General features: G+C 38.8%; 1 protein-coding gene across 2 annotated transcripts in view; it reads left to right on the top strand.

Moving 5' to 3' along the window:
• Positions 1-12,094, top strand: part of cdh1.S (cadherin 1, type 1 S homeolog) — a 36,389-nt gene extending 24,295 nt beyond the window's left edge. Inside the window, exons 8-16 of one of the 2 annotated variants that reach the window (XM_018259321.2) lie at positions 2,141-2,272; positions 2,475-2,657; positions 3,198-3,442; positions 4,470-4,612; positions 6,249-6,473; positions 7,374-7,595; positions 8,620-8,750; positions 8,863-9,003; positions 10,504-12,094. In XM_018259321.2, coding sequence (XP_018114810.1) covers positions 2,141-2,272; positions 2,475-2,657; positions 3,198-3,442; positions 4,470-4,612; positions 6,249-6,473; positions 7,374-7,595; positions 8,620-8,750; positions 8,863-9,003; positions 10,504-10,710 — 1,629 coding nt within the window. In that variant the 3' untranslated portion in view covers positions 10,711-12,094. 2 annotated transcript variants of the gene reach the window in all.
• Positions 12,095-13,416: the final 1,322 nt, after the last annotated feature.

Genomic DNA, 13,416 nt, shown 5'->3' with positions numbered 1-13,416 from the left:
GTGCTACGCAATATGTTGGCGCTATATAAATACATGTTAATAATAATAACAATGGAAGGTGGTCATACACATATATACGGGCACTGATATTGTATACATCTATTTGACTCCAAGGCTAATCTGTCAGATATCCAGATTGCTCGGGACCTGGCGTTTTCCATATAAGGGATCTTTCTGTAATTTGTATCACCTTACCTTAAGTCTACTAAAAAAACAATTAAACATTACAAAAACACAATAGATTTGTTTTGCCTTCAATAAGGATTAATTATATCTTATTTGGGGTCAAGTACAGGGTCTTATTACAGAGAAAAAGGAAATATTTTTTAACAACTTGAATTATTTGATTAAAATGGAGTCTATGGAAGATGGCCTTCCCATAATTCAGAGCTTTCTGGATAACAGGTTTCAATGATAAAAGATCTCATACCCTACCACAGACAATCATCCAGAGTGTGCAACCTTCCTTATTTTGTTTAAAATGTAAAAGACCTGACACTGTCACAAGGCATACCTTCTCTGTTTGCGGCCATGATCGGGGCCAGGGGGGGGAGCTAGCGTTTCTGTAATTCAGAGCTTTCTGTTTTCCAAATAAGGTATCCGATACCTGTATTTATATAATAGAAAATTGCATTCTAGTGTGCTTTTTCTGTGGTGGAAATGTGATATCAGTTACAAACCTTGCAAACCCCAAATAAACATGAAAACAAAGCCAGAACTAGGGTAGGCAGAAGAGGCACGTGCTCTTCAATCAGTTCTAGTTCCTAGAACAGAGATCCATAACCAGTAGCTCGTGAGCAACATGTTGCTCTCCAACCCCTTGGATGTTGCTCTCAGTGTCCTCAAAGCAGGTGATTATTTTTGAATTCCAGTCTTGGAAACAAGTTTTAATTGCATAAAAACAAAGTATAGTGCCAAGTAGAGCTCCTGTAGGCTACTAGTCCACATAGGGGCTACCAAATAGCCAATCACAGCCCTTATTTGTTACCTGCCCTTATTTGTTTCATGCTTGTGTTGCTCCCCAAATTTGTTTACATTTGAATGTGGATCATGGGTAAGGGTATGGCCAGACAAGGAGATTTGGGGAGATTTTGTCGCCTGGCGACTTATCGCCACGTCTTTTGCGCGACTATCTCCCTGAACTGCCTCAGCGTTTTTTCCCCATAGGCTACAGCGCAAAATCGCCTGCGTTAATGCACACGCGGCGATGCGTTTTCAATAGTCGCTCAAAATTAGCGCAGGCAATTTTGCGCTGTAGCCTATGGGGAAAAAACGCTGAGGCAGTTCCGGGAGATAGTCGCGCAAAAGACGTGGCGATAAGTCGCCAGGCGACAAAATCTCCCCGAATCTCCTCGTCTGGCCTTACCCTAAAAAAGGTTGGGGAACCCTGTCCTAGACCATTCAAAGCTGTAAAAGGAGAAAAGTCACAGGATACACAGCAGATAACAGATAAGCTCTGTAGTATACAATGGGATTCCTCAGAACTTATCTGTTATCTACCATGTAGCCTCTGCTTGAATGGCTGCCCCCATAGCTACACAACAGCTTGTTATATATAAGCTATAGTTGTGTTTCTGAAGCAAATACATCAGTTTTACAAGTGCAGGGCAACACTACATAACATTGTCATTCCTTTAAAACACTTTCATTTTTGGTGTTACTGTTCCTTTAAATGCATGTAGGTAGCAGCTGATACTCTTGCTACTCGTCTTTTTGAAACTCATATTTCAAAACTCACCCACAAAGTGTATATATATATATATATAAATGCCATTATTAACCAATCCCTATGAGGGTCCTAGAGATTAATACTCTTGATAGATATCCAGCAAACTAAACCTATGCATCTCTGATTGTTGCAAATCACAAGGATAACTGGAATGTGATGCCGTCTGTTCATTCACACTGTGGGCTGATCAGAGTACCCATTGTCCCAAATACGGCTGACTTTAATCTGAAAAGTGGGTTGTAGCAAATACGGCAAATCACAAAAAAGTATTTTTTAATTTCAAGCACTTTTAAAAATATTAAATCCTGTTTTATTTCATAATAAACGTCTTCATCAGATGTTATCAGATATATGCGTAATGCACTTTTTTTTACCTAAGAGAGAAATAACATTTACTTTATTTTACCCCAGAAAAACCCAGTGTACACACTGACAATTCAAGCTGCAGATGGAGAATTTGGGAAAGATCGCACAACAACTGCTACAGCTTTAATCGTTGTGATGGACACTAACGATAATCCTCCAGTGTTTGACCCCACACAAGTAAGAAAAGCATATGCCTGCTGTAAAGGCACGTAATCATCTAGTATTAGATGCATCTGATTATGTACTGTATATGCATCCATTATATAAATGCACAACTAATCGGAAGAGATCTGCAGCATCAGATATCTACCATACTGTACCCTAATAATGAGAATGTTTTGAGGATATCATTTCTGAAGTTTTTTCTTTTTTTTTTCAGTACACGGCAAAGGTTCCTGAAAATGAAGTTGGCTATGAGGTCGCACGTCTTACAGTAACAGATGAAGATATTGAGGGTACAGATGCCTGGAATGCTGTGTACAAGATCATTAAAGGAAATGAGGCTAACTATTTCAGTATCCAAACAGACACTGGCAACATTGGGCTTTTGAAAACAGTGAAGGTGGGTTTGGTTTGCAGAAATGCTGAGAATTGTAGTTTCACAAGAACTAGTGGTAATTTGGTACATTTTTGGCCAATGCAGTTCCAAATTATTATATGTTTCCTTATATATTGTAAGAGGATACAATCTGAAGTTGCTGAGATGGGTAAAATGTGCATTTTTGGAGGATAAAACAATATTTTTATGGATGAAATGTTTGTAATCCACATGAGGGACACCTATCTGCCAACCTTCTCCCCATGCTCACTTGTGACTGGGCAAAGGTCAGCAGGGTTGCTGGAACTATACAGATCCATCCAGCTTTCTATAATAAAATGTTATTTTTCTCTTTTAAAGTAGATGTAAAAATGGGAATGTTGGTGGGTGTGAATAGGTCCTTGGGGGTTTTGCAGTTGGAGAGGGTTATTTTTTCCAGTGTACTTTTTCCAGCATATACAAACCTCTACCGTTTTTTACCCACTTTAGCCAATGACTCCACAGTGTGTAATTTATATAAAATTCCTTTCTTCATTTATGTAAACCTTCTTATTTCTGTTGCAGGGTTTGGACTATGAGCTGAAGAAGCAGTATATTCTGTCAGTCATTGTGACAAACAAAGCTAACTTTTCTGTTCCACTGCAAACTTCAACTGCAACGGTGACTGTATCTGTCGAAGATGTAAACGAAGCCCCAATATTTTTACCACCAGTGAAAGAAGTTTCTGTGTCAGAGGATCTTCCCAGTGGCCAAGTTGTTGCTACCTATACCGCACAGGATCCAGACAAGGAACAGAACCAGAAGATAACGTGAGTGGAACTCTTTATTCACTGGAAGGCATAGTGTGGGCAGTCCCTTTACTGAACCACTTGCAGTGAAACATTTATGCTGGACTTGTATTCGCAAATGAACCCCAGCATTTTTTAGACATGGAACTATCCTGGTTATACTGACCAATAAAAGACATGCAAAATGTCAATATGCCACCCACAGGCCTGTCAATTAAAGGAGAAGGACTTGGGGGTGCCAAATGTTAGGCACCCCCAAGTGATTGGATTTACTTACCTGAAATCCCAGGCCGGTGCTCCTATCAGCAGAAAACTGCACCGCCCCGGGGTTATACCAGTGAGCACCACGGAGCAATCCTCTTCCAGCTTCTTCTTTTTTCAAATTTCCCAGGGCAAATGTATGCGCAGTTGAACAAAATTTTAAGTTAAAGTTTGGCTTTTCGTTCTACTGTGCATGCGCAGAAAGAAAGAAGAAGATGGAAGAGGATCACTCCGTGGTGCTTGCCGGAGGAACCCCGGGTCGGTGCAGTTTTCTGCTGATAGGAGCACCGGCCCGGGGTTTCAGGTAAGTCAATACAATCACTTGGGGGTGCTTAACATTTGGCACCCCAAGTGCACAAAGACTTTCCTTCTCTTTTAAGTGGCCCAAATTATGTTCAGTTTGAAAGGGAGATGTGGCTAGGGTTGCCACCTTTTCTGGAAAAAAATACCAGCGTTCCTATAGTCTTGAGATTTTTTTCCTATTAATAACATTGGCATCAAACATCATTTTTACCAACAGGCTGGTAAAATACCGGCCAGATGGCAACCCTAGATGTGGCCCATTCCTTCTGTTCATATATTTTCTGTTTTTGTATAATCCAGGGGAAAGTAGCTGCTAGGGAACTTGCATCAGGACTTAAATACAATATTCAGAGGTTGTGCTGACTACTACTATTGATGTTTATTTGAAAACAGTATCTGCTTTTTCATATCCACTCAATCACACAAAACATTATAAATGTATTTACATCATGTAATACTTAAGAGACTTCTTATCTCTTTGCAGTTACGTCATTGGAAATGACCCAGCAGGGTGGGTGTCGGTAAACAAAGATAATGGGATTGTCACTGGAAATGGCAATTTGGATCGGGAATCAAAATTTGTGCTAAACAACACCTACAAAGTCATAATCCTGGCTGCTGACAGTGGTAACGATTTAGTTCTTATTTGAAACATTCTGTGTCTAGTATACTTCTGTTGAATCAAACAAGGTTTTACCTTCGCTGAGGGTAATGCAATATGTGACAGTTTGACATCATTTTGTTAGATGCACTTTTTCTCCAGAATAATATCATAAATAAAACATAGAGAACATTGCAAGATGCTTCCCATTGTGAGCCCTAACCACCCACAAGCATGGAACATCTGATAACAAAATCCAGACAAACTGCCTCTGGTGACATTAACCTAATATAAAAGTATCTGATACAATTGCAGCTTCGAGTCCTTGAATGGAGTTTAATTTATGTTGAAAAAAAATAAAACTGGTCTAGTGTAGCTCCTCCTTCCAAGATATCAGATGAAAATACCCAGAGAGAAAGTTCACAGTTCTCTGTTTTCTTATATCGGATTTTTAGATGCATATATTTCAAGGGTGAAAATAAAGGAAACTCTTTTCACCCTATGATAATTATGCCCCAAACTACTGCTATAAAACCAGTGGTGCAGTGAATTCTCTGTGTGTGATAAATATGCTCCAAAGTGCATTTGTATTAAGGAGGGGCAAAAAGTCATCTAGATGGCAGAAATTCAGTGCAGAGTAGGGGGATTTAAGGTGGCCATACACGGGCCGATAAAAGCTGCCAACAGACCGAGTCTGCCCCGATCGAGATCTGGCCAAAAGTCGGCCAGATCTCGATAGGATGGGACTAAAAATCCTGTCGGATCGTGCAATCCGACCGCCCATAAAGCCAACGTTAGGATCCGATCATTGCGCCCTAGGGCCCACGATCGGATCAGCCCGATGTTGCCCACCTCACGTCATCGCCAAACGAGCGGATCTCTCCGTGTATGGCCACCTTTAAATTTGTGAATAATATGATACATGAGAACACAATGTGAATCACCCTGTCTACTCAACTTCATACATCTCAGGAAAGAAATTGCAAAGAGATGGTCATCATGTGATTTCATCCACATTGACGAACATAATAGATTTTGGGTGCTGTTTGCTAGTTTTAATTGATCCACATGAAAATCACAATGATTTAAAAAATAAATTGACCCAAAAGGGAAAGGTGGCGTTATGTTATTTTATTGATCAGAGCACTGTTTACTGTTATAAAGACAGAATTTGCTAAGCTGCACCATTATGCCTGTGTTGTGCATACATTACAATTACATGCTCCTCGGGCATTTAAATACTGTAGATAGCTTCCTTCTGAGCCACAGCCTATGTGTACTGCTCAGACAAAATAGTGGACACCTGCTTCTGTAAGGGATGCATGAAACATACTCCTACTGTTGCCAGCTATTACATAACAATCACATCCAACATTCTTCCACTTAAACAGCAGTGGGAAATCCTCAGTTTTCAGGTCTCTACTACAAACATGTCTGATTAAATTGATAGTTTACCTTAAAATTAACTTTTAGTATAAAGCAAATAGTGAACACAATTTGCAGCTGTTCTTATTTTGAGTGCATGTTCTGTTTAACTTGTTTCAGCAGCTCTCTAGGTTCTGGTTGCTAGGACCTATTCAACCTGGTAATCTGATTTCAAAAGAAGAATACCTACGTTTTATCCTGTTTTTCTGCTGACACAAACACTTTGTTTCCTTATAGGCTCTCCTTCAGCCACTGGGACTGGAACCCTTGTGCTTAATCTCCTTGATGTTAATGATAACGGACCATTTTTGGAGCCCCAACAAGAAAGTTTCTGCCAGAAGGATCCAGGCTTTCGTGTATTTACTATCATTGACAGAGATCTCTCCCCTAACACATACCCGTATAAAGCAGAGCTGACTGGTGAATCTAATGAAAACTGGACTGCTATAGTGACAGGACAAAGTAAGTGCCTCACAAGCATTTTTCACTACACAGCAAGGATCTGTTAAACAAATTATTTATCTGCATGGACCTTCAAACATTTGTTGCTATATATAACAATAAAAGTGACAATATGTAATCTTGATCTGTCTCAACAGGACAGGTTCTGCTGGAATCCTGAGTTTGATTTCAGCAAGGGCACTATCTGCAAGAAGTTTAAAGGAGAAGGAAAGACTCCCTTTACTTGGGGGGTGCCAAAAGGTAGGCACTCCCAAGTGATTGTATATACTTACCTCTTACCCCGGGCCGTTGCTCCTACCAGCAGAAAACTGCACTGGCCTGGAGTTCTTCCAGCAAGCACCACAGATCGATCGGCTTCCGGCTTCTTCTTTCTTTTCGTAGGGGCGCATATGCAGTAGCATGAAAAGCCAGACTTTAACGAAGAAGTCTACTATTCTGTTCTACTGCACATGCCTCTGCCCTGGTAAATCTGAACAAAGAAGAAGGAAGCCGATCGTTCCGTGGTGCTCGCTGGAAGAACCCCCGGACCGGTGTAGTTTTCTCCTGATAGGAGCACCGGCCTGGGGTGTGAGGTAAGTATATATAATCACTTGGAGTGCCTAACTATTGGTACCCCCAATTAAATATGCCTTTCCTTCTCCTTTTAAAGTTCTCTTCGTGTCTGTGGGGATTTCCTCTAGGTACCCCAGTCCCCCAGCTTCCTCCCACTCTATAGAAACATACAGCCAGGTTAATTGGTTCCTGGAAAAACCCTCCTGTGTGTATGATATGAACTTTACACTGTAAGCTCTACTAGGGCAGGGACTGATGAGTGTCAGCATTATATAAATACCAGGACATAAATCCCATGCTTTGCATATACATAAAATGTAATAAAGGCTTTCTTATTTATTCTTTCAGGTATACTTGAGCTCAGACCTAAAAAGGAGCTGGAGATTGGACAATACGATGTGATGATCACACTGTTAGACAGTTTTGGACTATCAAATGTGACAAAGCTCCATATTACTATCTGTCAGTGTGATGGTGACAAGATGCAATGTGAGGAAAAGGCTGCTATAGCAGGAGGCTTGGGCATATCAGCCATAGTTGGAATCCTTGGCGGGATCCTGGCACTTCTTTGTAAGTAAAAGTACTTTTTTTCCTTATAAATGAATTGTATGACAAAAACGACATGTCCACACCAATTATACCTTAGTCCTATATCTAGTCTCATTTCAGATGTATACTTCTAAAAAATGAATGCTATTCTTTACCTTACAACCATAAGAAGCATTCACTTTTAGCAGCAACCTAATGCCATTTACAAATGATTACTTTCCAATAATGCACTGGATCATTGCTTTTAATAAAGTTAGCTTCTGGCTTCATACTGTACGGCATTTGCAGGTTATTAAGACACCAAGGGGCAGATTTATGAAGATTTGCCTGTGTTTGTTTGGGCAAATGATTGTTGAAAAAAACACACTAGCTTTTTTAGCAATAGATTGCTTTGGCTTGCTGCTAATTAACTATTTTTAAAAATTGATTTTTTTTTTTTACCAAAGAACAAGTTAAGTAAAAAAAATAAAAAGCAAAAAAGCGTGCCACCTATATTTTTGGCAAGCTTTATATTTGTAGAAAAAACATTGGAAAAAATGAAACTAGTTTCAGTGGCCAGGGTCCATAGGTTACATGGGGTGATAAAAAGCCACCTCTGCTAACCTTGCTGCATCTGTCTGCACCTTGCTCCTATTTATACTGTTTTTCTTCTCCCTCTAGTGGCCGGGGTAAATCATTACATAATTAATAGGACCCTACTACTCTTGTGGCCAAACCATGTAAACACACTTTTAAAACATTACAATTTTCAACATTCAAAAACGCATATACATACATAACAGGTATTTCACATTTACACTGTCATACACTGCGCTTTTCACATGACATCATCTTCACCCCCCTTACATGTGGGCGTGCAGGGGAGGTAGGTCCCAGGCCAGCTTCCTTTGTAGGGGGGACTGTGGGTGACCTACAACCCACAAAAAACAAAATATTGTGCAAATATTTATTGTTTCTGCTCTTCCTGTCAGACATGTACAGTATGCACATGAGTGTGTGTTTGTAAAACTTTGTTCCTAACAATAATATTTCTTTTTGTCTGTAGTATTGCTGTTGTTGCTCTTACTATTTGTACGAAGAAAGAAAGTGGTAAAAGAGCCTTTACTACCTCCAGAAGATGAGACTCGGGACAATGTGTTTTCCTATGATGAAGAAGGTGGTGGTGAGGAGGACCAGGTAATAAAATATTGTGCAAATATGGATTTAAGCAATTTGCCAACTGCTAACTTAATACATTTAAAGCAATAGCCATCATGGAATGACGGATATAACTTTATATTCCTTGAAGGATTTTGATTTAAGCCAGCTTCACCGTGGCCTCGATGCTCGTCCAGATGTAATCCGTAATGACGTTGCTCCCGTTTTAGCTGCTCCCCAGTATCGACCCCGTCCTGCCAATCCAGATGAAATTGGAAATTTTATAGATGAGGTAAGCAGATCCATAAATTAATTTTAATAATGTTCCAAAATAGACTAGTTTCATATACTGCAACATTAACTGCTTACCTGCCACAGAACATAGAATAGATGCTACTGGCTGAAAAGATACAAAGTGCCATACACTATAGATTCTTTCTTTCCAGGTTCCATTGCAGGTTAGAGGCTACTCTGCCAATACTGTATAGTACATCTTAAGACGTGGCATTAGGTAACTGTACAAATTAGACAAGGTTTAAATCTGTGCTTGTGAGCTGTACTCTAAAGGGCTGCACAACCATGCTTAGGCAGTACAGTCACTTATTCAAGTAGAATCAAGTATTAATAATCACATAAATACAAGACCTCTCCTGCCATGAGGCAAGGTAAGAAGCAGGAGCAGGTTACCAGGGTTTCCAATCATTTTAAGGGTCAAATTTCCATTTTTAAAATGCAGACGCACAATGAGCAAACCACTAAGCCATGCCCTCAAACTTTTGGGAGAGTGCAACAATTTCACTTGGTATCTACGTGGCCCCCCTAGACCTACTTCAACATAAAAGAAATAAGTTTGGTCAGGGTAAAGAAGACGGTGTTGGGGTTGCTGCCTTAGATGGTGGCAGCCCACGAAATGCACATGCATATATATATGCGTATGTGTGTCATACAATAATAAAGGTGCACCATTTTTGTGTAAAGCTATAGGTTGTGCTATCTGAAAAGCTTGGCACTTGGAGTTTTCTGTTAATAGGTCTTTTTAGTAAATTGGAACATCATACCTTGAGGCATCTTAAAAAAAAATGCTAAACAATTAAAAAGTTGTCAGGAACATGGACTTATGCAAACCATGGGAATCAAGTATTTGAGTAAATTTACTCAAAATGAAACGGTTACTGTACATCTTAAAGGATTCTTAGCAGTTCGAATTTTAAAACATTTATACAACATTTTTCAAAACAAAGATTCTTTGGACGACAAGAGGGTTTAAAGAAGTGAACGTATTTATTGATGCAGGTGAATATGTCAGTTCCACTTTATTTTACTGCTTTAAGCACAGGTCTAGAACACCCCTCGGAATCATTTGTCTCCATGGCAAACTGTAAGTGGGTATTAAAGATTCAGCCAGTGTTTGTTCCATACTGGAACTAATCATTCCACCAGAACAGAGGACAAATGATTATATCTGAAACCATGGTTATTTTTTATATGGATCGTTACCACTCTTAAAAAATATAATGAGAACACTATTAGAAATTGCTATACTGTAAATCAGAGTTTCCGAATAAAAGGTTTCTGGATAACAGATCTGAATCTGTAATGCTGACTAAAACACATGCTTTAATAACGTATATGAAAAATGATACGTTTGAATGAAAATGCCCCTGAAAGTATTTAGTGTTCACAGCATTTTAGTACCTGATTTCTTGCCTATTCCATATTGAATTTAGATTATCTACAAGGTTACTTATGTTAAAACTCTTTCTAATGTTAATTTCCGCTTTCTTTTACTTAGAACTTGAATGCAGCTGACAATGACCCCACTGCTCCCCCATACGACTCACTCCTTGTGTTCGATTACGAAGGCAGTGGCTCCGAGGCCGCATCACTCAGCTCTCTGAACTCGTCCAACTCTGATTTAGATCAAGATTATAGTGCTTTGAATGACTGGGGACCTCGTTTCACCAAACTGGCAGACATGTATGGAGGTGATGAGGATTAAAAAGTGCACAATGCTAACCGTAAACTAAAAACCTTAGCTGTGTATGCAGACTTTGGAATTTGCTTTGTTTTCTCCTGTTCTCAGAACAGAGCTACGAAATGCTCAAGAGTTACTCCTCCTACTTTTGTGAAATTGTTCAGAAATATTTTATGGATATGTATATATGAAAAAAAATCGTATTTTTTGTACTTTTTGTGTTTTAATATCCCTGCAGTTTATAATACAAGAGGATCTTTATCTGCTTATATCTAAATATAAAAAGCCTGCTGGGATTCAGTATGATTTTAATGGGTTGATACTTTGATACTTGACCCTTGGAAGGAAATTCCATAAAAAAAATAGAAATGAATTTGGCGACGGGGGGAGTTGCCATGGTCTGATTTGCATTTTTTCCATAATATACATATGATCACACACACAGAGCTTGCTGGTCAAACGGAATAAATATATTATAACTGGGTTAAAAAAAATCAGCATATGAGCTAAATGGGGCAGAATTTTGATATCTCTGCATTTGTATTTGACTTGGCATGTATACTTTTGTAATAAAATAAAGATGTACCTAAATATACAACAAATATATATTGCTAGTTGTTTTCACTGTAGCTTTATATACAGATTTATTGTCCTTTCCGCCAGTTCTGTAATGGCTTATTTATATGTTCTCATTCTATCTATAGCGGTAACCCACAATTACCAATCAGCAACTAGCTTTTATTCTACTACTACAAGCTGTAAACATTAAATCTAAACAGGGGTTTAGTTGGTTGCTGTGGATTATGCTCTAGTGCAATCACATATAATAGGTATAAGTCCTCTAGACATTAAATTCCATGATAGATATGGGCAAACCATTGTTTAATACTGTGTAAAGTGGTGTAGGTTTGGGAAAATATTTAGCCCTATGTTTTGAACGTTACCATTTTGTAATGCTTCATTTGAAAGAATACATTTTCTAGTATTCAGCAAAAAAAATACTACCAGAAACACTAACTTGCGTTAGGCTAATATCGCACTTGATTCATTGAAGAATGCCACAAATTGTTGAAAATACTGTTTATGTCTCATGCTGTTGACTATATAAAAACATGTATTTGGTGTTACCGAATAATACTAAACTATACCTTATGGCACAGACATTAGATGTAAAGATGAAGGTCCAAAGGGAACCAATGCTTTAAAGAAAGTTAGAGAACAGGGATCCCATAAATGAGGTGTTAGATAGTAACAGACAAAATACTAGTACACCTCACAAGTGTGACATAGGCAACCAAGGCAATACTCAACCTTACGTGAAGGGAAGCCATGTGAGAAAACTGCAGTACCTCAGCATTGTAAGTGAGTACAATTTTGTTCAATAAAACTTTTATTGGATGTTTAAGAACCACTGGCGTCCAACCTCTCTTATTTGCAGCCTCTTTGGTGTAGTCTAACAACACTATGCTTTCACACAATTGAGGGGCCCAGCTAATAAAGGGAATCAACAATGTAACAATACTCTATTAATGACTGGTTAAAACATAGTTTTGGGCCAAAAAAGGATTACCTTCATACTTACATTTACACATTTATCAGAACTAAAACAGTAACCCCCCCCCCCCAACAAGTTATAAAAAGCAATTGGTGGTCAGTGCCTCCCTACAAGTAAAAAAAAAATCAATTGGTTGCCAGCCCCTCTACAAGTTTAAAAACCATTGGTGGCCAGGCCCCCCTTCCACAAGATAAATAAAAAACACTGGTGGACTGATCCCCACAAGTTTAATACCATTGCTGGCCAGACCCCCCCACAAGTTATAAAAAAACCAGGGTCCCCCTTTAGGTAAGAAACATTGGTGGCAAGCACATACACTCACATAAACGATATATACCAATATCTATATTGGTATACATATTGCTTGTCCAAAAAAATCATCCAAGACCCTCTTAAACACATTAACAGAATCAGCCATTATCAACAAAAGGGCATTGCACAAACTCACTGTCCTCACGGTGAAGAACCACCTACACTGCTTTAAAAGTTCTGTTCCTCTAGTCTAAAGCCTAACACTGTATTGTATACTCCAGGTGAGGCCTTACCAGAAACCTGTAGAAAGGTAAAATTATGGTTTTGTCCCTTGAGTTATTGCCCTTTTTTTTAGCAAGACAGAACTTTATTTGCTTTAGTGGCCACAGAATGACACTGCCCAGAATTAGACAACTTGTTATCTACAAAAACCCCAAGATCCTTCTCATTTAAGGAAACTCCCAACACACTCCCATTTAGTGTATAACTTTCATTTATATTATTTCTACCAAAGTTCCTAACCTTTCACTTATCAACATTGAAGCTCATTTTCCATTTTGCTGCCCAGTTTTCCAATTTAGACAAATCACTCTGTAAAGTGGCAGCGTCCTGCATGGAACCTATAGTTCTGCACAATTTAGTATCATCAGAAAAAATTTAAACAGTACTTTTAATGCCCACCATTAAAGGAGCATTAAAGGTCATTAAAGGAGCAGCAACACCAAAAATGATTGACAATATAATGTACTGTTGCTCTGCATTGGTAAAACTGGTGTATTTACTTCAGAAACACTACTATAGTTTATATGAACAAGCTGCTGTGTAGCCATGGGGGCAGCCATTCAAGCACATGATATACTGTACAATAGATAACAGATAAGTTCTGAAAAATCCCATTGTATACTATAGAGCTTATCTGTCAT

The sequence above is a fragment of the Xenopus laevis genome, chromosome 4S, assembly GCF_017654675.1.
Source record: "Xenopus laevis strain J_2021 chromosome 4S, Xenopus_laevis_v10.1, whole genome shotgun sequence".
Taxonomy (NCBI): Eukaryota; Metazoa; Chordata; class Amphibia; order Anura; family Pipidae; genus Xenopus; species Xenopus laevis.
The sequence above is the reverse complement of the archived record's forward strand: the minus strand, read 5'-3'. Positions and strand labels throughout refer to the sequence as shown.